At 49.0% G+C, this 27,402-nt stretch overlaps 1 protein-coding gene and 1 non-coding gene across 2 annotated transcripts; one reads left to right on the top strand and one right to left on the bottom strand.

Moving 5' to 3' along the window:
* Positions 1–2,657: 2,657 nt before the first annotated feature.
* On the bottom strand, positions 2,658–7,234 carry LOC118587673. Its single transcript, XM_036193668.1, is given in 4 exon segments — positions 2,658–2,681; positions 2,776–5,341; positions 5,343–6,358; positions 6,533–7,234. Coding segments are annotated over 4 exon segments (4,146 nt in total). The 5' UTR covers positions 7,073–7,234.
* Positions 7,235–19,761: 12,527 nt separating this feature from the next.
* On the top strand, positions 19,762–19,868 carry LOC118588196. The gene has a single exon (XR_004945584.1). It is a non-coding gene; the product is annotated as a U6 spliceosomal RNA (small nuclear RNA).
* The last annotated feature ends 7,534 nt before the right edge of the window (positions 19,869–27,402 follow it).

Raw genomic sequence — 27,402 nt, 5'->3', positions numbered from 1 at the left:
CCCATGATGGTGGAAATAAGGGTGGTAAACCAGGGTGACCTTTGGAACCATCCTTCAAACCATCCCTGTTGTGACTCGAATAGTTGTTGTCTCTGTTTTAATCTTTCTCTTAATTTAGCCATGTTATCCCTGACTACTCCAGTATGATCTGCATAGAAGCAACATTCTTCTTTAATGGCCGCACATAGGCCACCTTCTTGTAGGAAGAGGATGTCTAACCCCCTCCTGTTTTGTAAAACAACCTCAGATAGCGATGTAAGGGATTTTTCCAGGGCACTTATGGATTCCTCTAGGGCCTGGATGTCAGTGTGCATAGCCATCTGTAGTTGTTTGAATTGTGCAGTTTCCATGAGCGCCACAGTGCCAGTTCCTATACCTGCGGCCATACCCCCGACAGTTAATCCCCCCAGCAGTAAGGCCATGGTCATAGTCATTGGCTCTCGAGGGAACCTGTATCGTTCCTCATAATAGGTAAATACATATTCGGGGTTATGATAGATAATTTTGGGCCATAATTCTATCAGTATACAATAATCAGAGGTCAGATTAAGTATTGCCATAGAAATACATGGAGTCAACCCAGTGCTGCAGGCCCAATAGGTTCCAGTGGGGGCTAGCAGGTAGTAAGAGCCCCCGGTCATATGTTGGGTGGTATTGCATAGGAACTGGTGAGACCTGGGCATCTTTCCTATACATAATCCTTGTCCCGCAACTTCAGATAGGGTCAACCTATGTTGAGGGGTGCGGGTGCATTCTGTGGATGGGGTAGTATGGTTAGTAAATTTCCCCGTAACAGCAACCCCTTCATAGTAAGGGGGACTTGAAATTAGGCAAAGCCAGCAGCTTCTGGTTTTGTTTGGGGCAGTAAGGTTGAGGGTTAGATATGCTCCTTGGATTAATTCTAGGAGCCTATCTCCAGTGCCCGGTATTACAAGGGAAGCAGTGGTGGACAGGCTAACTGTAGGAGACATTGTAGTAGACAGGTGGGGGAGCTGGGCTGGGCCCTCTCCGGTTGCGAGGGTGACTTCTGTTCTGGGAGAACAGGGTTGGGGCCCACATGAACGTTAACTGATTCTATTTTTTGCTTTATTTGGAAAGTAAATCCCTTGTCTGCTCCTGTCATATAGAACCTAACTCCCCAAGATCGGCCATCAGTCCATGAAGAGAACTTTGTGCCCTTCGGGGTGAAGGAAATGTTTAGTGAATCTTCTCCCTTCCGGCTTCGTCCCACCCTGATGAGATCCCAACTGGAACTAGGCTCCCAGTATGCGTCCCCGGTCGTTTCGCATCCCCATTTTGCACAATACAGAGATTCTAGTCCCCCACATTTGTAAGCCGTATTCCAATCCCTTCCGTCCCTAGGGCATACATACAGCTGGGTCTGCTGCAGCTTTCTATAGGCTGACTGTGTTCGACAGCCAGGCGAGTCGGCTATATAGTGCCCTTGGGTTCTATCCCCAGTCTGTATGGCCCGCTTCTTCCGGAACATAATATTGTTGTGGTCTGAATCTAGGACAGGGGGCCTATTAATGTGGGTGTATTCGGGGATATCCCAGGTATCAAGCCTAGCGACTAGATCACATATTTTGGGAGTCAAGAAGGGCCACCATGTGTTAGGGGCGTGTTGAGCAGTCGTGGACCAGACCATGTCTCCAGTCTGGGAAATGACCTGCCAGGTAATTTTCTTAACCAGGTGGGGGCTCTCTGGTGATGCCCCTCCTAACGTTAGGAGGGCTATCAGGGGAATTAGGGGGACCCACGGGTAAGTCTTATCTTTAGTGGGTTTGGAGAACGTTGAATTTTCCATGTAGACGTCTTGGTGCTCTCGGCTTCGTCGGGTTCTTTGGCGGCCTTCACATGTGACGCGTGGACCCACGCTGCTATCCCGTCAACCTTGAGTGCAGTGGGAGTAGTTAGCAAGACAGTGTATGGTCCTTTCCACCTCGGCTCTAGGTTCTTGGATTGGTGGCGTCGGACCCAGACAGAGTCCCCAATCTTGAATGGGTGAGGCACCACCGGGCGATTCAGTTGCTCCCGGTAGGCATCGGCCAGGGGTTTCCACACCGTCTTTTGTACCAGTTGGAGGGCTTGAAGGTGCGCCTCCAGGGTAGGGCTAGTGGCAAAAGAGGAGATATCAGGGTGAAGGAAGTTTATTATTGGTGGGGGGGTCCCATATAAAATCTCAAACGGGGTTAGGCCGTGAGGCCCAGGAGTATTCCGGGCTCGGTAAAGGGCTAGTGGGAGTAGGAGCACCCAATCTCTAGTGCCAGTTGCAAGCGTTAATTTGGTTAAAGTCTCCTTAATGGTTCTATTCATGCGTTCTACCTGTCCTGAGCTCTGGGGGCGGTATGCACAATGAAGTTTCCAATTGATCCCCAATAGCCTGGCCACCTTCTGACTTACCTGGGAGATGAAGGCGGGCCCATTGTCTGACCCCAATATCTGGGGCATTCCATACCTGGGAAAGATGTCATCCAGGAGTTTCTTGGTTACCACGGTAGCAGTTTCTTTCTTAGTAGGAAAAGCCTCCGTCCATCCTGAAAAAGTGTCTACAAAAACCAGAAGGTATCTGTATCCATATAGCCCGGGTTTTACCTCAGTGAAGTCAAGTTCCCAATGGACTCCGGGGCGGTGGCCTTGCAGGCGGCTTCCTCCATTCAGATGGGTTTTTCCTGGTTTGACTTGGGCACAAGCAGGGCAGCTGGAAGTCACCTGTTGGAGGACCTGTTCCTGATTTAATAATACAGTGTTCGAGGCCTCATCAGCCAGAAGGGCCTTCATCTTGTTTTTGCTTAAGTGGGTTAGCGCGTGGAGGAATTTGAGCATGTATTTTGTGTGGGAAGTTGGCATAACCAATTTGTCATCTATGATGTAAGCTTGTCGTTCAGGGCTCCATTTCGCCCCCATTTTCTTTGCTAGTTCCTGGTCCTCCGGGCTGTAGGGCATGGGGTCTCTGCTTGGCTGTTGGTTGTCCTGCAAGACCAGCAGCTCGTCGCCCCTGGGGGGTTGTAAGGCCACTGTCCGGGCCGTCAGATCGGCCAGCCGATTTCCCCGTGCTATTATAGAGTCATCCTTCTGGTGCCCGGGACAGTGTATAATGCTGAGCTGATGTGGGAGGAACAAAGCCCTTAAGAGGTCTAAAATTTCTTTTTTGTTTTTAATTTCCTTGCCCTCTGAGGTCAGGAGGCCTCTCCTCCGGTATATTTCTCCATGTACATGGGCAGTAGCGAAGGCATATCTGCTATCAGTATAGACCGTGAGTCTCTTACCTTCCGCCATCCGGAGGGCCTGGGTCAGTGCGACCAGCTCTGCTCTTTGGGCCGATGTTCTGGGCGGCAGTGGTGAGGCCCAAATTACCTCTGTTGTGGTAGTGACTGCTGCTCCAGCCCTCCGTTCTCCTTCTTGAAGAAAGCTGCTCCCATCCGTGAACCAGATGAAATCTGGGTTCGACAGCGGTTGATCTGTTAGGTCGGAGCGGGTACCATGGGCCTCTGCCAGAATCTGGAGGCAATTGTGCTCCTCTGACGGATCTGGCAAGGGCAGCAGGGTGGCGGGATTGAGGGAGACAACTGGTCCGAACACCACTCGGTCTGTGTCTAACAACAGAGCCTGGTAGTGGGTCATCCTGGAATTTGAGAGCCATTTATCTGGAGGCTGCCAGACCAGAGCTTCCACCGCATGGGAGGCTAACACAGTTAATGGCTGTCCCAAAGTCAGTTTTCCTGCGTCCTTGAGCAAGACAGCGATGGCGGCTACCATGCGCAGACAAGGGGGCCAACCTGCAGCCACTGGGTCCAATTTCTTGGAGAGATAAGCTATAGGTCTCTTCCATGGCCCCAGTCTCTGTACCAGTACTCCTTTTGCAAAGCCTGAGTTCTCGTCCACGAATAGTTCAAAAGGCTTAGTCAGATCTGGCAAGCCAAGAGCTGGTGACTCGAGTAAAGTCCTCTTAATTTGTTGAAAGGCCTGCTGTTGCTCCTCTCCCCAGTGGAACATGACATCGGGCTTGGTGAGAGGATATAATGGGGCAGCCATCTCGGCAAAACCTGGGATCCAGAGGCGGCAGTAGCCGGCTGTACCTAAGAACTCTCGCACCTGGCGGGGGTTCCTTGGAGGGGGTATGGAGATTATGGCCTCCTTCCTTGCTTTCGTGAGCCATCTCTGTCCTCCCTCCAGGGTGTAACCCAGGTAAAAGACCTTGCTTTGGCAAATCTGGGCCTTCTTGGCCGAAGCCCGATAGCCCTTCTGCCCCAGTTTAGTCAAAAGGGCCCGAGTGCCTCTTAAACATTCCGCTTGGGTTCTGGCTGCTAGGAGGAGGTCATCCACATATTGGAGCAAGATTAAGGCCGGGTGTTCGACCCGGAACTCGGCCAAGTCTGAATGTAGGGCCTCATCAAAGAGGGTCGGGCTGTTCTTAAACCCCTGGGGGAGCCGAGTCCAGGTCAACTGTCCTGAAAGTCCCATTTCTGGGTCTCTCCATTCAAAAGCGAATAGCAACTGGCTCTGGGGATGCAATCTCAAACAGAAGAAGGCATCCTTTAAGTCCAATACCGTGTACCAAATATGGGTTGGTGGAAGAGTGCTGAGGAGGTTATAAGGGTTTGGCACTGTGGGGTGAATATCCTCAACCCGTTTATTAACCTCCCTCAGGTCTTGAACTGGTCTGTAATCCCCTGTCCCGGGTTTTTTCACTGGCAGGAGGGGGGTATTCCAAGGGGATCGACAGGGCACGAGTACCCCCTGGTCCAGGAGCCTCTGGATGTGTGGCTTAATACCCTCGTGGGCTTCCCGGGGCATGGGATATTGTTTGATTGAAACATGAGTGGCGGAGGCTTTTAATTGAATAACAAGGGGGGGTTGGTCATGAGCCAGCCCCAAGCCGCCGGTCTCGGCCCATGCTGAGGGAAATTCTCTCAACCAGCCCTGTATCCCTTCCGGTGGCTCCTTAGAGGACTCGGATTCAAAGAGGCGGTATTCCTCTTCCAGTCTTAGGGCTAGGACTTGTAGGGGGGTCCCTTTGGGCCCCGTAACGGTTGACCCCTTGTCATCAAAGTAGATCTGAGCCTTGAGTTTAGTCAATAGGTCTCGGCCCAATAATGGGTGAGGGCAATCAGGTATATGCAAAAAAGAGTGGGTTACCTGTCCAGATGCCAGCTGAACCTTTCTTTTGGTGGTCCATCGATATCTCCTGCTACCTGTGGCCCCCTGGACCAAAGCTGTGCGGTCACTGAGGGAGCCTCCGGTATGGGTCAGGACTGAATGTTGAGCTCCGGTGTCCACCAGGAAGGTCACTGGCTGCCCCCCGATCTTGAGAGTTATCCTAGGCTCAGGGGGGGGGCTCCTGGCCTTGACCTCCCTAATCTTCCAGATTGAGGAGGTTCGTGGCTCCTGTCTTAGTTTTTTCAGGCCCTCGAGGTTTCTTTGGGCAGTCACGAGCCCAATGTCCTCTCGCTTTGCAGTAGGCGCATTGGTCTTTGTCAAGGGGTATCCTTCTTTGATCTCCCTTCCTAACTCCCTCCCTGACCTGTCCCTGAGACACTACAGCGGCCAGGACTTTAGTTATTTCCCTATGACGTTTCTTATCTCTTTCTTCCTGTCTCTGCCATATTCTCTCCTCCCGCTCTTCGGGAGTTTCTCTTTTATTAAAAGCTTTTTCTGCTTCTTTTAATAAATCTGACAAATTGAATGAATTCAATCCCTCTAGTCTCTGTAACTTGGCCCTTATATCTGGACTTGACTGATAGATGAAAGACAAGATGACGCTCGGCGCCTGTCCTGGATCTTCCGGATCATATGGGGTATACATTCTATAGGCCTCTTTAAGTCTTTCCAGGAATGCTGCCGGCGTCTCATCCTTTCCCTGGACCACATTTCTAACCTGAGCCAAATTGGTGGGGCGCCTAGCAGCCCCCCAGAGACCCGCTAAGAGCAACTGGCGAAAGAGACGTAGGTGCTCCCTACCTTCTGGGGTCATGAAGTCCCAGTTCGGGCGGGTGAGGGGAAAGGCTGCATCAATAACATTAGGCAGTTGGGTGGGTCTTCCATCATCTCCAGGAACCTGCTTCCGGGCCTCCAAGAAGACTCGCTGCTTCTCCTCCACTGTCAGGAGGGTTTGCAGTAACTGCTGACAGTCATCCCATGTAGGCTGGTGGGTCACTAAAATGGACTCAATCAAGTTAGTCAAGGCAACAGGGTCCTTAGAGAATGGAGGATTATGCTGTTTCCAATTGTAGAGATCAGAGGCCGAAAACGGCCAGTACTGAAGCTGGTGACTGGGGCCTTCCCTGAGGGGAAAGGCCCTGGATACTTTGGCTGGTTCATCGCGCTTTCCTCGTAGGCGACTGGCAATTGGAGAGGGCTGTCCCTGTAAAGGATATTCGGGGACTTCCGCCGCCGCCATTGCCGCCGCTGGCGCAGCGGGCCCGTGAATGGCCTGCATTCCCCCCTGCACTCCCGCCGCCGCCGCCGCTGGCGCGGCTGGCGCAGCGGCCCCGTGAAACGCCTGCACTCCCCCCTGCACTCCCGCCGCCGCCGCCGCTGGCGCGGCTGGCGCAGCGGCCCCGTGAAACGCCGCCTCCCGCGCTCGATTCCCCGGGTACGGCGGTGGGTCCTCTGTCAGAAGGTCAATAAGGGGTGAATTGGAGTCCACAGGAAGGACAGGGGTCTTAGGGGGATCCTTTCGTGGGAGAATAGGGTAAAGGGAGGAGGTAGGAGGGGCAAGAGGGGGCAGCGGTGCTGTGGGGGGGAAGGCCGGGGGCGCTGGCAGGAAGAGAAACGGCTTAACCCATGGGGGGGAGTTGGTCGCTAGGAGTTTCCAGATAGCGATGTATGGAACCTGGTCCGGGTGGCCATGGGGGGCCGGAGCGAAGACTTTTCCCTCCACCTGTAAAATTAGACTGAGATTAAAAGTTCCCTCGCGAGGCCATCCTACATTCATTGTGACCCAGTCAGCCTCGCAAAGGGTGATCCATTTTTTCTTCTTAATTACAAGTCCCTCATTGCTGGCTCGTGCTTTCACGTCTGACCAGTGGCCAAGCGTGAGGCTCAAGGGTGTGGTGACAGTCTGTCCCATAGCTGTTTCTAGGAAGAGAGCGCTCAGACAGTAAATAACAAACGGCAGACAAACGCAAACAAGACTGACATACGCTGCGCGGCTCTGGCTCCAAACCGAGAGCAGAAACTCAGACGGAGAGTGCTGTGAGGGTCCGGATCCCTCCTCTCCAACAGACACCACGTATCTATGGATACGTGAGTGTAAAACCGTGCCCCAAAGGGGACTTCAGACACCCATGGAACGTCTTCCAGGGTTGGTGAGCGAAGTCCGGGCCCGTCAGCCCCTTCAGCCTCACCCCGATACAGAACACTAGGGGGATACCCTAGTGCGGGACTCAGGCGGCCCGGCCTCACGGCAAGTCTGCCTGCCTCCTCTCCCGGCACTACAATCAGGCGGCCCGGCCTCACGGCAGACCTTGCCCGCCTCATTTCCTGGTCCCTCCAGACGCTGCGCAGGAACAGAGCTCAAACATAGAAACAGACAGCACAGAGACAAAACGGACACAGGACGGCTCGAGCTTAAACATAAATACCGAGGCCGGCCGGCTCACCTCCTGATGGTGGGTCGGTGGTCCTGGGGAGGGGTCTCAATCTCGGTGGAACCTCCAATGAAAGAAAGCTCCCCACAGGGGACCTTTCCTCAAGAGAGACCCCGAACCCAAGGAACACACCGAGACCACGGATCAGATGCAAACAGCAAGAGGGTTTATTTAGATGTGCAGGTACCTGGGCGACATAGTCTCTGGGAAGACTTGCGCGCCTTCCTAGGGGAAGGGGGACTTCTTATAGAGTCCTGGGGGCAGAAGCATGGTTACAGAAGCGAGAAGCATAGTTACAGGGTCCCCATTGGTTAATTCAAATAAGGCCAGGGTGAACTTGGGGGCTATCTTAAATTTTCAGGAATGTGCAGCTGTCTGTTCTCCAAGGCCAGGTAGCCAATTATAGATATCTTGTTCTGACTCAAGGTTTGTTCCTCCCAAGACCGGGTGTTCGATATCTCCCGCCTTGACTCAAGGTTACTTTCCCAATTATCTTTCTCAAGGCTGTTTCTTAGGCTAAGTTACTGAGACGGGGGGGGGGGGCATTTCAAAGGGTTTTGTTTCTGAGTGAGCTATGGAAAGGTGTTCCTAATATTCCTAACGTAAAGATCCCCTGAAGAGAAACAAACTCTGTTAGCATTGTATCCTCACTTCTGACCAAAAACTCAGAGGTGACTGTCCAGTGTCTCTGAGTTGGGGAGCATGTAGGGGATACTAGGGTTCCTGGAGCACAGATCTGAGGCAGGAAGGTGCAGAACCCAGGGGAAGATTGCTAATGAAGAAACAAAGCTAAAGCCGGTGGGAATGGCAGTTGTCTGCTTTCCTACAAGTCCCGGGTTGATTGGTCCACCACTGCAAAAACATCTGAGAAAAGCTTTCCTATCAAAGAAAAGCCCTTTCTGGGAAAGCAGGAAAGCTGAACTCTATCTGAAGCAATTGTGCTTTTGAGTCAGAAGCTGTCTGAGGAAAGAGCCCAGTCAGGACAGAACAGAACAATCCAGAAGTAAAGGTTGCTTTTCTGTCAGAGAAAGCATCTCTTTGAGAAAAGCTTTGTTTCAACAGACTCCCGGTGAGATAAGGGAGTGTAACCCTAAGGGGTGATTGTCTCTGGCATAAGCTCTGTCCTTGAGCACCTAGACAAGCACATGCAACTCCCTGGGGGACTGCGCCAGGTGAAGGCCTGAGGGAAAACCACCAGTCCTAATGTTAGCTTAGATGTGGCAAAAACCTCCCTTGCTAAGCTTTATTTATGAACACAAACCTCAGACCCCAAAACAGAAATGGACTAAAGGTCCTACCTTCAGAAGCAAAAAAGTTGTCACTGCGGCATTGGGAAATGTTTCTGGGGAAAAAGGGATAAATTGAGACCAAACTGGGAACTGTCAGGGAGAAAGACTCTGAAGAAAGAGAATGGACATAATCCTCCCTCTGTGAGACCACAAGTTGCAGGGGTGCTTGTTTGAACTAAAATTGTTAAATGCAGAGTTTTGCTTGTAAAATGTCTCTTCGTATTTGGAAGTGAAAGCCTGATACCAGAATTTTATGAACTTTTTGAACTTAAAAAAGAGATAAAAGTACACAATTTTTGGTTAAGCATTTCTTTATATTTGGAAGGCTAGTACCAGAATTTATCATTTGATTTTTGGGACTTAAGAAATGAAATGAACAATAGTAATTTCATTGCAATGGGATAATTTTAAATTTGCTTCTAGTAATAACTTTGGAACTGTTTTCTGGAATTTGCATTAAAAATGGAATTGTTTAAATGAAGAAATTTATTGTTTCTACCTAGAGTCAAGATACAATTTTGTGTATGCATATATGCTTTATTAACTGGTGATTCAAGAATTGTGTTATGGAACTGTTTATGTAAAAATGGAATTACTTTTGGAACTGGTATTGTGTTGAAAATGGAACTGTTTAAATGGAAAAGTTTGGGTTTTCTAACTAGGCTTGAGACTTTGCTTAAAAAATTATAAAGAAAAGTGAGAATTAATATTCCTTAGTTTATTTAATTTAAAAAATATTTTCTTTCAGTGAATTAATGTCATGTTTGTTAGTAAAAAATGGAAATTGGAGGCTGGAGAGATGGCTCAGCCATTAAAGGCAATGCTCACAACCTAAAAATGCAAAAAAGAGAGGATGGACCAAAGTGTGCGGTCACTGAGAGAGCCTCCGGTATGGGTCAGGACTGAATGTTGAGCTCCGGTGTCCACCAGGAAGGTCACTGGCTGCCCCCCGATCTTGAGAGTTATCCTAGGCTCAGGGGGGGGGCTCCTGGCCTTGACCTCCCTAATCTTCCAGATTGAGGAGGTTCGTGGCTCCTGTCTTAGTTTTTTCAGGCCCTCGAGGTTTCTTTGGGCAGTCACGAGCCAATGTCCTCTCGCTTTGCAGTAGGCGCATTGGTCTTTGTCAAGGGGTATCCTTCTTTGATCTCCCTTCCTAACTCCCTCCCTGACCTGTCCCCTGAGACACTACAGCGGCCAGGACTTAGTTATTTCCCTATGACGTTTCTTATCTCTTTCTTCCTGTCTCTGCCATATTCTCTCCTCCCGCTCTTCGGGAGTTTCTCTTTTATTAAAAGCTTTTTCTGCTTCTTTTAATAAATCTGACAAATTGAATGAATTCAATCCCTCTAGTCTCTGTAACTTGGCCCTTATATCTGGACTTGACTGATAGATGAAAGACAAGATGACGCTCGGCGCCTGTCCTGGATCTTCCGGATCATATGGGGTATACATTCTATAGGCCTCTTTAAGTCTTTCCAGGAATGCTGCCGGCGTCTCATCCTTTCCCTGGACCACATTTCTAACCTGAGCCAAATTGGTGGGGCGCCTAGCAGCCCCCCCGGAGACCCGCTAAGAGCAACTGGCGAAAGAGACGTAGGTGCTCCCTACCTTCTGGGGTCATGAAGTCCCAGTTCGGGCGGGTGAGGGGAAAGGCTGCATCAATAACATTAGGCAGTTGGGTGGGTCTTCCATCATCTCCAGGAACCTGCTTCCGGGCCTCCAAGAAGACTCGCTGCTTCTCCTCCACTGTCAGGAGGGTTTGCAGTAACTGCTGACAGTCATCCCATGTAGGCTGGTGGGTCACTAAAATGGACTCAATCAAGTTAGTCAAGGCAACAGGGTCCTTAGAGAAAGGGAGGATTATGCTGTTTCCAATTGTAGAGATCAGAGGCCGAAAACGGCCAGTACTGAAGCTGGTGACTGGGGCCTTCCCTGAGGGGAAAGGCCCTGGATACTTTGGCTGGTTCATCGCGCTTTCCTCGTAGGCGACCGGCAATTGGGGAGGGCTGTCCCTGTAAAGGATATTCGGGGACTTCCGCCGCCGCCGTTGCCGCCGCCGCTGGCGCAGCGGGCCCGTGAACGGCCTGCATTCCCCCCTGCACTCCAGCCGCCGCCGCCGCTGGCGCGGCTGGCGCAGCGGGCCCGTGAACCGCCTGCACTCCCCCCTGCACTCCCGCCGCCGCCGCCGCTGGCGCGGCTGGCGCAGCGGGCCCGTGAACCGCCGCTTCCCGCGCTCGATTCCCCAGGTACGGCGGTGGGTCCTCTGTCAAAAGGTCAATAAGGGGTGAATTGGAGTCCGCAGGAAGGACAGGGGTCTTAGGGGGATCCTTTCGTGGGAGAATAGGGTAAAGGGAGGAGGTAGGAGGGGCAAGAGGGGGCAGCGGTGCTGTGGGGGGGAAGGCCGGGGCCCTGGCAGGAAGAGAAACGGCTTAACCCATGGGGGGGAGTTGGTCGCTAGGAGTTTCCAGATAGCGATGTATGGAACCTGGTCCGGGTGGCCATGGGGGGCCGGAGCGAAGACTTTTCCCTCCACCTGTAAAATTAGACTGAGATTAAAAGTTCCCTCGCGAGGCCATCCTACATTCATTGTGACCCAGTCAGCCTCGCAAAGGGTGATCCATTTTTTCTTCTTAATTACAAGTCCCTCGTTGCTGGCTCGTGCTTTCACGTCTGACCAGTGGCCAAGCGTGAGGCTCAAGGGTGTGGTGACAGTCTGTCCCATAGCTGTTTCTAGGAAGAGAGCGCTCAGACAGTAAATAACAAACGGCAGACAAACGCAAACAAGACTGACATACGCTGCGCGGCTCTGGCTCCAAACCGAGAGCAGAAACTCAGACGGAGAGTGCTGTGAGGGTCCGGATCCCTCCTCTCCAACAGACACCACGTATCTATGGATACGTGAGTGTAAAACAGTGCCCCAAAGGGGACTTCAGACACCCATGGAACGTCTTCCAGGGTTGGTGAGCGAAGTCCGGGCTCATCAGCCCCTTCAGCCTCACCCCGATACAGAACACTAGGGGAGATACCCTAGTGCGGGACTCAGGCGGCCCGGCCTCACGGCAAGTCTGCCTGCCTCCTCTCCCGGCACTACAATCAGGCGGCCCGGCCTCACGGCAGACCTTGCCCGCCTCCTTTCCTGGTCCCTCCAGACGCTGCGCAGGAACAGAGCTCAAACATAGAAACAGACAGCACAGAGACAAAACGGACACAGGACGGCTCGAGCTTAAACATAAATACCGAGGCCGGCCGGCTTACCTCCTGATGGTGGGTCGGTGGTCCTGGGGAGGGGTCTCAATCTCGGTGGGACCTCCAATGAAAGAAAGCTCCCCACAGGGGACCTTTCCTCAAGAGAGACCCCGAACCCAAGGAACACACCGAGACCACGGATCAGATGCAAACAGCAAGAGGGTTTATTTAGATGTGCAGGTACCTGGGCGACATAGTCTCTGGGAAGACTTACGCGCCTTCCTAGGGGAAGGGGGACTTCTTATAGAGTCCTGGGGGCAGAAGCACAGTTACAGAAGCGAGAAACATAGTTACAGGGTCCCCATTGGTTAATTCAAATTATGCCAGGGTGAACTTGGGGGCTATCTTTAATTTTCAGGAATGTGCAGCTGTCTGTTCTCCAAGGCCAGGTAGCCAATTATAGATATCTTGTTCTGACTCAAGGTTTGTTCCTCCCAAGACCGGGTGTTCGATATCTCCTGCCTTGACTCAAGGTTACTTTCCCAATTATCTTTCTCAAGGCTGTTTCTTAGGCTAAGTTACTGAGACGGGGGGGGGGGGGGGGGGGGGCATTTCAAGAGAGCGTTCTTGTCTCCTCCCAACTTATATTCCTTTCTCTGCCCAGACATATTACTTCCTGTCTCAACCTTCCTAGTTCTGGGTTTAAAGATGTGTGCCACCACTGCCTGACTCTATTTCTCTTTTATACTGGATTAATCTAGTGTAGCCCAGAATGGCCTTGAACTCACGGAAATCCAGACGGATCTCTGCCTCTGCCTCCAGAGTGCTAGGATTAAAGGTGTGTGCCACCACTGCCTAGCCTCTATGTTTAATCTAGTGTGCTGGGGACGGCATACAAGATGCCTTATGTGCTACCAGCCGAAACTGGAGATGAGGGACCCGAGATTGTGGACCAGCTACCCTCTGCACGTTCCCTTCTGGCTCTTTTGCTTTGCATGCCTCTAGAGGGCCAAGGCAGGACTGCCTATGTATCCAAAGGTCATGCTTTGGGCTCCCACTCTTCACTATGCATGTACTACATATGCTCCAGGAACTGGGCTTGGTCTTGAAATGCCCCCCCCCCCCCCCCGTCCCAATAACTTAGCCTAAGAAATGCCATTCTGCAAGACAAGTACCAGAAAAACAGGAGTTCATAACCACCTGGCCTTGGGAGAGAAACCGTTGAGTCAAAACAGGATATCTGTGGTTGGCCACCTGGCCTTGGGGAATAAACAGTTGGGCTAGGAAAACACCCACTGTGCCCTGGACAAGGCCAGGTCAGCCACACACATCAAATTTCCGAGATGTCCCCAAGTTCACCCTGGCCTTATTTGAATCAACCAATGGGAACCCTGTAACTATGCTTCTCGCTTCTGTAACCGCGCCTCTGCCCCTGGGATCCTATAAAAAGTCCCCCTTTCCCTAGGAAGGCGCGCAAGTCCTCCGAGAGACTTTGTCGCCCCAGGTACCTGTGCATTTAAATAAACCCCCTTGCTGTTTGCATCTGATCCGTGGTTTCGGCGTGTTCCTTGGGTTCGGGGTCTCTCCTGAGGGAAGATCTCCCTTGGGGGTCTTTCATTTGGAGGTTCCACCGAGATAGAGACCCCTCCCTGGGACCACCGACCCACTGTCAGGAGGTAAGCCGGCCGGCCCCAGTATATGTCATCCCTGTCCTGTCTGAATGTTGTCTGTCTGTCTGCGCGCGCGCATCTGATAATCTGTCTGTGGCGGTGGGGGCTGAAGGAGCTGACGAGCTCGGACTTCACCCCCCGTAACCCTGGAAGACGTTCCACGGGTGTCTGAAGTCCCCTCAGGGGCACGGTTTTTTTTGGGGGCCACTCACGTATCACGTGGTGCTGGTTGGAGACGAGGGTTCCGGACCCTCGCAGTCTCCGTCTGAGTTTTTGCTCTCGGTTTGGAGCCGAAGCCGTGCAGCGCGTGTCAGTCTTGTTTGCGTTTGTCTGTCATTCCTCATTTTCTGTTTGACCGCTCTCCTCCTAGAACCAGCCATGGGACAGACTGTCACCACCCCCCCATGGGTTAGGCCGTTTCTCTCCCCTCCAGCGCCCCAGGCCCGCCCCCCCCCCGACAGCACCGCCGCCCCCTCTCGCCCCTCCTACCTCCTCCCTTTACCCTGTTCTCCCACGAAAGGATCCCCCTAAGATCCCTGTCCTTCCCCCGGACCCCAATTCCCCTCTTATTGACCTCCTGACAGAGGACCCACCGCCATACCCGGGGAATCGGGGCCAGAGGGACCGGCGGCCCCCGAACATCCTCTGCAGAGACAGTGGGAGGAGGAGGCTCCGGCTCCCTCCCCAATTGCCGGTCGCCTACGAGGAAGGCGCGACGAACCAGCCAAAGAATCCAGGGCCTTCCCCCTCCGAGAGGGCCCCAATCACCAGCTCCAATACTGGCCATTTTCGGCCTCTGATCTTTACAACTGGAAGCAGCATAATCCTCCTTTCTCTAAGGACCCTGTTGCCTTGACTAACCTTATTGAGTCCATTTTAGTGACCCACTACCAGGCTCTGTTGTTAGACACAGACCAAATGGTGTTCGGACCAGTTGTCTCCCTCAACCCCGCAACCCTGCTGCCCTTGCCAGACCCATCCGAGGAGCACAATTGCCTCCAGATTCTGGCGGAGGCCCATGGCACCCGCTCCGACATAACAGATCAACTGCTGCCGAACCCAGATTTCATCTGGTTCACGGATGGGAGCAGCTTCCTCCAAGAAGGAGAACGGAGGGCGGGAGCAGCCGTCACCACCGAATCAGAGGTAGTTTGGGCCTCGCCGCTGCCGCCCGGAACATCGGCCCAAAAGGCAGAGCTGGTCGAGCTGACCCAGGCCCTCCGGATGGCGGAAGGTAAGAGACTCACGGTCTATACTGATAGCAGATATGCCTTCGCCACTGCCCATGTACATGGAGAAATCTACAGAAGGAGAGGCCTCTTAACCTCGGAGGGCAAGGAAATTAAGAACAAAAAGGAAATTTTAGACCTCTTAAGGGCTTTGTTCCTCCCACATCAGCTCAGCATTATACATTGTCCCGGGCACCAAAAGGATGACTCTGTCATAGCGCGGGGAAATTGGCTGGCCGATCTGATGGCCTGGACAGTCGCCTTACAACCCCCCAGGGACGACCAGCTGCTGGTCTTGCAGGGCCAACAGCCAAGTAGGGATCCCATGCCCTACAGCCCGGAGGACCAGGAACTAGCAAAGAAAATGGGGGCGGAATGGAGCCCCGAGCGACAAGCTTACATCATGAATGACAAATTAGTTATGCCAACCTCCTCCATCCGCTGTGTTGAGTGTTGGACACAGGCTAAGCCTAGGCTTGCTTGTTAACAATAAACCCCTGTGTGTTTTGCATCAGATATTGACTCTGTGATGGTCTTGCTCAGGGGTCTCGTGACATGGCCACAATATTTGGGGGCTTGTTCTGGATTCCCTGCAACCCCCAGACCCCAATCCGAGGGGTTCCTAACCAGCTGGAACACTGGCTGCAAAGGACACATTCTACGCTTACCGCTCCCCCTCTCTTCCTTCCTAAGCCAAGTTCTTCACTGTGATAACTTCAAGGTCTCTTCTGCCAGCCAGCAGCTACCCTTGTTAACTTTCCCTGCCCTGATATGCTTGAAAAGAAAGAAATGTTGAATTACCAGTCCAAGATACATTATATACTGGGAAAATTATGCTTTTGTTTCCACAGGAAAAAGAAAAATTTACATGGGTTTTGATCATTTGAGTTCAATGGGTTACAAATACTTGCGATCATTTAAGAGAATTGGTTACAAATTATTGTTGGTTAAGATAAGGAGAAAAAACTGTATCAAATTCCAAGTAGAGGATATCTCAATGAATTAAATAAAAAATGATATTTTGGGTTGGGGATTTAGGTCAGTGGTAGAGCACTTGCCTAGCAAGCACAAGGCCCTGGGTTCGGTCCTCAGCTAAAAAAAAAAGATATTTTAGGATATAATGCTTTTATAAAATATAAAGCCCTGAGATATAAAGATAAAAGTTCGAATAAATGACTTTTTGGTTTGAGGAAACAGTTAAATTTGATGGCCTAGGCATGTCATGAGGGTTTGAGTATGTGATATTTTGGGTCTGAGGAAGTAGTTTGAGGTATAAGTTGTGAGGTTTGAGAGTTTATGTGGAGTCTAAGATGTAAAGGTTTTAGGTATGAGAATATAAAAGGAATATTTTGGAAAGAAGGAGAGTATTGAAATATAAGATACTGGAACGTGTAAAAGCAAGTTATAAAGATCTGAGGATAAAAAGGCTTAAATAATGATAAAAAATGACTTAAGATATATAAAAAAATGTTGCTTCTATGCAGATCATACTGGAATAGTCAGGGATAACATGGCTAAATTGAGAGAAAGATTAAAACAGAGACAACAACTATTCGAGTCTCAACAGGGATGGTTTGAAGGATGGTTCCAAAGGTCACCCTGGTTTACCACCCTTGTCTCCACCATTATGGGCCCCCTAATCATCCTCCTGCTCATTTTATTGTTTGGGCCATGCATCTTCAACAGATTGGTACAATTCGTCAAGGATAGGGTTTCTGTTGTCCACGCTTTGGTCCTAACCCAGCAATATCAGAGGCTCAGACAGTCAGAAATGGAGCTGACCCCTTATTCTCCATCCTAAAATGAAAGATTCCATTTAGAACAAAAGAAAAGAAATGCCCCCCCCCCCCCCCGTCCCAATAACTTAGCCTAAGAAACGCCATTCTGTAAGACAAGTACCAGAAAAACAGGAGTTCATAACCACCCGGCCTTGGGAGAGAAACCGTTGAGTCAAAACAGGATATCTGTGGTTGGCAACCTGGCCTTGGGGAATAAACAGTTGGGCTAGGAAAACACCCACTGTGCCCTGGACAAGGCCAGGTCAGCCACACACATCAAATTTCCGAGATGTCCCCAAGTTCACCCTGGCCTTATTTGAATCAACCAATGGGAACCCTGTAACTATGCTTCTCGCTTCTGTAACCGCGCCTCTGCCCCTGGGATCCTAACATTCCAAATGAGACCCCAACATGACTGAGCCTCCAGGACATTCTCAAAATGAGGCTAGCCATCCTTAAGAGAGTTTGGAATGCAGCTTGTGGTGCCACAAACCTGGCTAAATGGCTCTGTGATGCTTACAGAAATCATACCCATTTCAACCCAGAGGCCCAGTCAATGGTCAACACTGCTTTTGTCTGCACCTGATGTTCACTGAAAGTTCCAAAAGCTAGATAAGTTCACAGGCATGAATATTGATCAGCTCATAGACATCACCTATGTCTTACAGGGATAAAGCTTTAAAAAAAAAAAAAAGGAAAGGAAAAGTATGTAGAAAAAAGGCAGAAATAATGGCACTCACATTGTGGGCTGGGGAAAATTTAGGCAAGCAGAAACCCAAAACAAGGGAGGATGATGGAGGCCATTAGACAGGGGCCATTGTACCTGCTGCAAGGGAAAAAGGACACTTGAAGAATGAATGCTCCAGGAAGAGGGTGCCAAAGGCAGATAAACCACAAAAGGAAAAAAGTAAGGCCTCTACAGTAGCCTCAGTGAAAAAAGTCCCCACTGAGGGCTGAGCTGCCACCTCAGACTGAAGCAAATGGCCTCAATCAAGAACAGCCACGGTCAAAACAGATATCAGGGCCTAAGCATGGACTTTGTCCTGGACAAAGGAGCAGCCTTCTCAATGTTAACCTTTACCAGAGAGAAGCTCACCACTGCCCATTGTTGGAGCTATCAGGGCCACGTAAGAAACACTAATTCACAGACTGCAACCCACAGAACCATGGAGACTATATATCAGGGGGGACCGTAGGATGACTGTGGCTTATAGTAAGTTTTGGTTTTACTCAGTTACTGGGCAAGCCTCAATGAAATATTTAATTATTAGGATAAGAATTTATACTGTATCAAGCTGAAAATAGAAAAATAAATAAATAAAAATTAAAAAAAGAAAGCCAATTAAAAAAAAGAAAGAAAGAACACTGAATCTGCAAGCCATGGGACTGCACAGTGGGAAGCCATCATGTTGGGCACTGATTTTTATTGTTGGTTTTGTTGTTGTTGTTTGCTCTTTTTGGGGGGGCCCACCACTCAGCTCCTGCACAAATCACACAAAGAGGCTTATTATTACTTATGAATGCCCAGCCTTAGCTTGACTTAGTTTCTAGCCAGCTTTCCTTAAATTAACCCGGCTATCTTTTGCCTCTGGACTTTTCTCATTCTCTTCTCTAACTCCTGTAAATCTTACTCTTACTCCATGGCTTGCTGGTTGTTGTGGCAGGAATCTTAAAAGGTCTTATTAAACAAACCTGAGGCCAGTTATTGGGGTGAATGCTGGAAGATCAGAGACACAGAACAAGCCACAGCTATCTCACCTTGCTAGTTCCTCAGGTGATCCTGTTTCCTCAGGCTGGAAGCTTCTGAGTCCTCCTCCACTTGAATCTCAGCTGAACTGTGTTGCTCCAAAGCCTGAACACCTAACCAACCAAAGGCTTAACTAACTACATGCTTTTTCCTCTAGTTCCTGGTCCTCACGCCTTATATACCTTTCTCTTTCTGCCCCCACTCCCTGGGATTAAAGGTTGGGTTTCTGGGATTAAAGGCGTGGGTCACCATGCTTAGCTATTTCTAAATCGGCCTTGAACTCAGAGATCCGATAGCTCTGCCTCCCAAGAGCTGGGATTAAAGGCGTGCACTACCACCGCCACCCAACTTCTGCTATGGCTTACTCTTCCCATTTTCTAGCCACCATTTTTGGCTTTGTTCTAGTGGCTGTCTGTTCTCTGACTCCAGATTTGTTTATTTCGGAACACACGATATTTCAGGGAACACACGATATTTCAGGGAACACAATGCCACCACAGGTTGTGTAGCTGGGTGGCTGGGCCCTGATGTCCCCCTTCTCTGGCTCTTAGGTCTTAGATCTCCTACCAGTTTTCTCCTCCTACACACTCTCTCTGCCTGCCAGTCTGCCTTTCCTTGGCCAGTTCCTTATTAGACCATTAGGTGTTTCACACAGGCACAGTAACACAGCTCCACTGAGCTAAACAAAAGTAACATACCTTAAAATATTCTACCACAAGCCGGGCAGTGGTGATGCAGGCCTTTACTCCCAGTACTCTGGAGGCAGAGACAGGCAGATCTCAGTAAGTTCAAGGCCAGCCTGGTCTACAAAGTGAGTTCCAGGACTGTTACACAGAGTAACCTTGTCTGGAAAAACAAAAAGCAAAAGTTAAAGGAGATGGACATGAGGACACAAACAGAGTGCCAACTTCTTTTTTCAAGATTTATTTATTGTGTATTACATATACAGTGTTCTGCCTGTGTGCCAGATATCATTACAGAGAGTTGTGAGCCACCATGTGGTTGCTGGGAACTGAACTCAGGACCTCTGGAAAAGCAGCCAGTGCTTTTAACCTCTGAGCCATCTCTCCAGCTCAGAGTGCCAACTATTATGAGTAAGTTTCACAGGGCAGTGGTGGCGCATACCTGTAATCCCAGCACTCAGGAGGCAGAGGCAGGCGGATCTCTGTGAGTTCGAGGCCAGTCTGGTCTATCAAGTGAGTTCCAGGAAAGGCGCAAAACTACACAGAGAAACCCTGTCTCAAAAAACCAAAAAAAAAAGTAAGTTTCCGTGCTCGCTTTGGCAGCACATATACTAAAATTGGAACAATACAGAGAAGATTAGTATGGCCCCTGTGCAAGGATGACATGTGAGAAAAAAAATTAGAGATACATTTTGCAATTGCAAATTGCTGACTTTGCTTCTGTAAACTTGCTTGCATTAGACACTGACCCATCCCCTCCCTGGAAATAAGTAAAAAGTTTCAGAGTCCAGATGCCGGCCTTGGGACAAGGTTTGTAATTATAGATTAAAAAAAATAATAATAAGTCTCTGTTTAAAAATTCCCCAAATGGGACTCAAGATAAGGACCATCTGGCGAGTCCAGCAAACTAGGTCAAATGTCAGCCAATCACAAGCCTGTAACTATGCAAACTCCCCTCCAGAGTAACCCCTAGATCTCCCCTGAGCCAACCAGTTTACAACGAGTGTTACAAAATTTCCCATGTAACAAAATGATTGCTGAAATATATGATGATTTTTAAATTGGGCCAAACCCGGGGCACCTGGTATCTTATGCTAATTTTGTAGTTTCTGCTTTTAAAAATGCTTGTAACCACTGCTCAGGGCTCTCTGACTGACCGGGGCAGAGAGTCCACTTGCGCCATCACTGAATACATTTCTCTTGCTTGTTGCATCTGCTGGTTTGGAATCTTGGTTTCTGGGGTGCCCTCCCGCAGACGAAAGTATCCAAGGGGTCTGGGGTCTTTCAACATGCAAATTCGTGAAACGTTCCATATTTTTAAATTAATATCATGATTGTAATTAATGAATATCATGAGTGTAATTAAAAAATAAGTACGTTTCCAAGTTATGTTGCCTATAGGATAAATGGAAAAGCCTGATCTATCCCCAGAGGAGATAGAGTAGTACAGAATGTAGAATGGATTGGTCAAGCTTTGGTTAGTGAGTTGATTCTGAGAACCCAGACCTTACCAGATGTAAATATTAACCACTAGTGACAAAACTGTCTCTCACCCTGCATGACACTATGACCACATATGCTGCCAACTGGGCACACTGTTCTACCTGTAGGTGTACCCAGTTAGAAAACATCCTTTGTAACTTGCAAAACTGCTTATGCTTCTAACAGTGGAGATAAAGATCAAAAAGGTAATGGCTACTGGTGGGAGAGTTGGGGGACAGAGGGGGAGAGAGGCAGGGAACAAACTGATAATTATTGTAACCATCTTTAGAAACATAGGGAGTGAAAACTGATCGTAAAACTGTTCATGTGTAGGTGGGGTAGCTGAATTTTAACCCTGCCCAGCCCTTCACTGCCATGTATTTGACTTCCAGTTTGCCTGCCTCCTGTCTCCTCCCTAGTAAGAGGCTGCTGAACCTGAGTTCTGGCAAGGGGTAAAGTTAACTTGTAAGTCCCACTTGCCCAAGGACAGATAACTTCCTGGGATGCTGGGGGCTGAAGACTGACCCGTCCTGCAGGCCAGGTTATTAGGTCGGACCCAAGGAGGCACCACCTGAAAGACCAATGGGGGCGAGAGAGGAAGGAGACCAGGCGCATAAAGAAAGACAGAGTCAGTCTGAGTCACGTCAAGGTCTCATTTATTGCAAAGGGAAGCAAGCTTATATACTAGTGGATATGAGGGGAGGGGAGGCAGATGAAAAAATTGTTACAAAAGGGTTCAGGACGAGGTCTCTTTGGTCCAGTGCTCAAGCAACCGATCAATCAATTAGAAAAGGGTTAGGGAGAGGTCTCTTTGGTCCAATGCTTGAACAACCGATCATCAATTAGAAAAGGGTTAGGGTGAGGTCTCTTTTGGTCCAATGCTTGAACAACTGATCAATCAAACATACTTCAGGAAGTTAATCATCCAAGCAAGAAAAGTCAAGGCGCAGCCATCCCATTTTTGGTTCCCAACAATTCCCCCTTTTTTCTTTAAAATGGCCAAAGCAGGCTTTGGTCATGACTCAAGAGGGCCCCTGTCTTAGGCTATATGGGGTGCGTCCCGTGTCTGGCAACATGCCATGTTGAGCCGGTCTCAAAGACCTCTGTACGTTGTGCCTCCAGCATAGGCCCCATACTAATCCTGTCATTGAGTACCCTCTAGCCTTTAGTTGTAAGGGGTTTTTAGGTTTGTAGGGTGCTGAACCTTAGCCTTTCACCTGTTCTGATAGTTTGATCTGGAGTCTCTAAATGATGATAGTGTACTGAGATGGTGTTTGATAGAGCCGAATCAATCTGATTTTTTATGAATTGCGTTAACTGTTGAAAAGCCCAAGGACCAAAGGTGAGGAGGAGAAGGAAAATAATCAGGGGGGCCAGGAGGGTGGGGATCAGGGTAGAAAGCCAAGGGGATCCCTTCAACCAGCCCTCAAACCAGTTGTTTTGATTTTCAGAGTCACACTTTCTTTGGGCCAGCCTTTCTCTTAATTTATCCATAGATTCTCTAACTATTCCAGTGTGATCAGCATAAAAGCAGCATTCTTCCTTCAAGGCTGCACACAAGCCTCCCTCCTTCAAGAAAAGCAAATCTAGACCTCTACTATTCTGTAGCACAACTTCTGAGAGCTAGGTCAAGGACTTCTCAAGAGCAGAAATAGATTTCTCTATGGCTTCTAAATCGATAGTCATAGCCATTTTTAGCTGCATGAGGTGGTTGTTCTGTACAAGGGCAGTAGTCCCTGTACCAATTCCTGCAGCAATGCCTCCAATACCTAACAAGAGGGCTATAGTCATAGACACAGGTTCTCGAGTGTATCTGCCCCTTTGTTCAAAGAACTCCATCATTGAGCTCTCTTCATGATAGATGATATGAGGCCATAGCTGGACCATCACACAAAATTCATGAGAATCATTAAATATCTGAGCAGACATGCAAGGGGTCAATCCTGTGTTGCAGGCCCAGTAGGACCTGTCAGGTGCCTCGAGATAATAGCTTCCTTTATAGCGTGTCAGAGTTTGTTTGCAGAGGTGGCTATGGGTTGGTGGGACCTTGCCTAAATAGAAACCTTGTCCAGTGACCTCAGTAAGTGTCAATTTGTGGGGCCTAGTTTGACACCTACTACTCGGGGAAGTGAGGTTACTGGCAGCAGACTGAAAGGCGATTCCTTCATAATAAGGGGGACTGGAGGTAAGGTAGAGCCAGCAACCCAGGGTTTTGTTTGGATTTGTGGCATTTAGGGCCAGATAGGCTCCCTGGACCAACTCAAGTAATCTATCCCATGTTCCAAGAGGGGAAGGGGATCGAGTGGTGTTGGGACCCATACTCGGGCTGGGTGCCCTGATGATGGCATAATTAGGGGACTGATTAGAGGCGGGACGTGGTGTGGGGCGGGTCTTAGAAGGCGTCTTTTGAGTGGGCAATACAGGATTCGGTCCAATCGGAACGGCAGACACCGTCTCGACTTGGAGTCGAATGGTAAAGGTTGTGGCTGGGTCATAGCCTGTCCGGTGCAGGCGGAGTCCCCAAGTGAAGCCTTGTGTCCAGTCAACAATCTTACCCTGTGGTGTGAATATAATTTTTAGTCTGTTGCATCGGCCCCCTGGAGTGGCCCATGATCTGCCAGGCCATTTAAAAGAATCATAGCAGGGTCCGCAGGGCTGTCCATCACACTTGCCTGTACCTGACATGTCCTGATCCCAAGCCTCGACCTTGATGAGGTAATTTTTTACGGGGGGGGGGGGGGGGGGGGAGACCACCAGATGTGACCGGAGCTTTCACACCCCCAGGCAGCACAGAAGCCTTCCCCCAGGCCTCCACATTTTTTTAACTGGGCTTGGGACCGACCGTGTCCAGGGCAGACATAAAATCTCTGATTTCTGGTACTATGATGTCGCCCTGGAGAGGAACAGCCATACCCCGGGAAGAATGTCTGATCAGAGGGGTCCCAATCTCCTCCCTATATCACAAAGATCTACATATAGGTCTGGGAACCATGCCCCTTTTGGAATGTGCTGGAGGAGGTGGAATTGGCAATGGTTCCAGTATTGGGGTTCACAACAAGCCAGGCCTGTTGAACTGAGAGATGAGGGCTGGAGTTGATGTCAACAGCAGGCATCAGCGAGAGCCACATGATAAGGCAGGTAAGAGCAGAATCCCTCATTCTGTAGGAGGCTTCAACCACACCTGAAGAGAGAGAGAGAAATCTTTGTCTCAGGGTTAAAGCATGGACATCATAAACAGTGATGATCATTAATCTTGGCCATCGATTTTAGATTGGGTTTTCGGGGCAGTATATGGCTTGACCAGTCTCTCAGGTAGCCAGCGAGCCCCATTTTCCTTGGAATCATAGATACATGCAGACCCTTTTCCCCAAATAATAACTGGATCAGGGCCGCCCCATTTTCCGGTGATTGGGTCTTTCCAAAGGGCCTGAGCATACCCTTGTTTGGTCTCTGGGTGCTATAGAGAGCTGTGTGTAGCCGCACCCTAAAGATGGCGCTGGCTTCTACCCTCTGCCTTCCCGATGGCAAACACTCTTTATGGTAAACAGCTCCTTATTTGGCTATGGCTGGATTCGTGTGCTGCTGGCATATGCGTGAACCTGTGGACAGTGCCCACGTGGCTGCCTGGGGTTGGCAGCCCAGCCCTACTTAGGTGCTGGGAGAGGCTTGCCCCGGGGAGAGAGACAATGCAATTAACCAAGGTTCTGATTAAACTGTATTAAGAAGAATCCCGGTGTTGTGTCATCCTTGCTGGTCGAGGCGGGCGTGACAGGGTGCCAGTGCCGTTCGGCCGCAGATTTTCCAAAAATATCCAATGTCAAAAAATTTAACACAAAAAGGGCATGAGAAAGAAGAGCCTTTTGGTTCCCCTTAAAGGGAAACAGTGTCTCTTGTGAGCTGAGTTTACTAAGAGTATTTTTTAAAGTTTGATGAGCTCTCTCCACGATACCCTGGCCTTGAGGATTATAGGGTATTCCAGTGATGTGTTTAATTCCTAATTGTAAACAAAAGTGTTTAAATTTATTACTAGTACATCCTGGGCCATTATCAGTTTTTACACATTTTGGCTGGCCCAGCACTGTGAAGACATGTAACATATGATTGATAACATCTCTGGTGGCTTCTCCACTGTGAGCAGAGGCACAAATAAATCCAGAGAAGGTATCTACAGTGACATGTATGAACTTTAATTTACCAAAAGAGGGAACATGGGTGGCATCCATCTGCCATATTTGTCCAGGTATAAGCCCTCTGGGGTTTACTCCATAATGGGGTTCAGGTAGGAGCATCAGGCAATTTTTACAGCTTTTTACAATTTCCCTAGCCTGCTCCCTGGTAATTGAGAACCTTTGTCTCAAAGTTTGAGCATTGAGATGATGAAGGCGGTGAGCCTCATGAGTGGCTGCTATCTGGTCATGTTCCAGATGAGAAATTAAGATAGAACGTGTAGCAGAATCAGCAAGCTCATTTCCCAGAGCCAAGGGTCCAGGCAGGCCTGTGTGGGCATGAATATGGCCAACATAAAAGGGTAATGACCTCTGTCGGATTAATTTTTGCAATTCAGAAAACATTTGGAAGGTAGAAGTAATAGGTTGGATTACTGGGACCATTTCCAGAGTCTGTAAAGCCCCTACCACATATCGACTGTCTGAATATAAATTAAAGGAGCAATTTTTAAAATCTTTAAAGACAACAAGTGCAGCATATAACTCCACCAACTGAGCTGACTTGAAAGGAGTTGTCACAACATTCTTTTGGCCATTAAGGACATAGGCAGCCCTGCCATTTTTTTGACCCATCTATGAAAAGCACAGGGGAATCTGGGATGGGCTCCATTCGGGTATTTTTGAGAAAAACAAAAGAAGTAAGGGAAAAGAATTGTAGGAGTTTATTACTGGGCATCTGTGTATCAATTTTCCCCATATAGGTACAAACAAGGATGGCCCAATCAGGACTATGGGTGCACAGCCATTCAAGCAGTTCCTTATCATATGGCATAATAACAACATCAGGGTCCTGCCCAAAGTATCATGTGGAAGTTTTTATCCCCAGCACGATCAATTGGCAAACCAAAGAGGGGTAGGTGGGAAGGATTTTTCTTTTTGCAACAGGAAGGTGTACCCAGAGTAAGGGCACGGGTTCTTGCCAGAGCAGGCTTGTGTGGGCAAAATCTGTGGAAAAAACGATCAAATATAAGGGTAAGGTCGGCTCAAAATATCCTGTGTGTTGTTGGACGATGGCTGACTCAATTTTTTGTAGTGCCTTTTCTGCATCTACAGTAAGATATCTGGGGGACCGAGGATTTGAATTCCCTTTGAGAATATCTTCAAGGGGACGTACTTTTCCCTTGGTTATTTTTAAATAAGGTCGTAGCCAATTGATAGCCCCCAGAAGCTTCTGGAAGTCATTAAGACAACGGAGTGTGTCCCTTCTGATCTGGATTTTTTGGGTATAAAGAAGGTCTGGATGTAACTCAAATCCTAAAAACAAGAAGGGGTATTGGGTCTGTATCTTTTCTGGGGCTATACAAAATCCTTGGCTTTGAAGTGTAAAGATTACCCTTTGGGCCACATATTGTGTCCTTTTTTCAGACTTCCCCCGCTATTAATAGATCATCCATATAGTGTATAATATAGGCATCGGGGTACTGGACCCTCACTGGGTCAATGGATTGAGCTACATATTTTTGACACATTGAAATCGGGGGTTGGGTCCAACATGATTCACAACAGGTATAGAGAAGGCAAATCATTTGCAATCCAGAGGATGCAGGGGGATAGAGAAAAAGCAATCTTTAATATCTATAATAATTTTAAAATATTTTTTAGGCATGGCCACAGGAGATGGCAACCCGGGCTGTAATGCCCCCATGGGGACCATAGTCTTATTTACTTCCCTAAGATCCTGTAATAACCTCCAAGAGAGATGGTTCACTTAACTGCTCCTCAGCCAGGCTAAGCTTAATTCTTGACCAGACATACAGCTCCAGGAATCAACTAAACTTTGGAAACCTTTGAAACTTGTGCCACTGGTTCTGCCCCTGGTATGATGCAACTGTGGTTTTTGGCTTTATAAGCCATAAGCTGCCTCTCTCCTGGGTGGGGAATCTCACTGATACACCACCGACTGGCCTGGAACGTTATAATGTGGACCAGACTAGCCTTGAACTCATAGAAATCCACCTGCTTTTGCTTCCTGAGTGCTGGGATTAAAGGTGTGTGTCACCACACCTGGCCCTACATCTTATTTTTGTGCGAGTGTATGTGTATACATGTGGCAGTGAGCGTGTGGGGATCAGAGAACAACTTGTGGGTGTCTCTTGCTGTGGTGTCGGTTCCTGCAGTTCAACTAAGACCCAACTGAACTGCAGTCTTGACACTAAACTCTATCTGGTGGGCATTCCTATAGGCCCTTCCTGCTTTATTTTCCTGTGTAGTACCAGTCACTACCAAACACAGCCATACCATTAAGACCTTGATAAAAAAAAGTGTTTAAATTTAATGTATAAGTGTTTTGTCTGCATTGTGTGTGTCACCACCATGTTTTTGCCTGGTGCCTATGGAAGCTAGAAGAGGGTGTCAGACCTCTTAGGACTGTAGTTACAGATAGTTGTGAGCTCCCAGGTGGGTACAGGGAATTGAACTAGTGTCCTTTGGAAGGAATGGCCAGTGATCTTAACTATAGAGCCATCTCTCCAGCCCTCAAGGTCTTGACTTTTTTGAAGTGTTTTGTTATTTCCAATTTTA

The sequence above is a fragment of the Onychomys torridus genome, chromosome 7 (assembly GCF_903995425.1).
Source record: "Onychomys torridus chromosome 7, mOncTor1.1, whole genome shotgun sequence".
NCBI lineage: Eukaryota > Metazoa > Chordata > Mammalia > Rodentia > Cricetidae > Onychomys > Onychomys torridus.
Note: the sequence above shows the minus strand (reverse complement) of the source record. Positions and strands in the feature narration are given on the sequence as shown.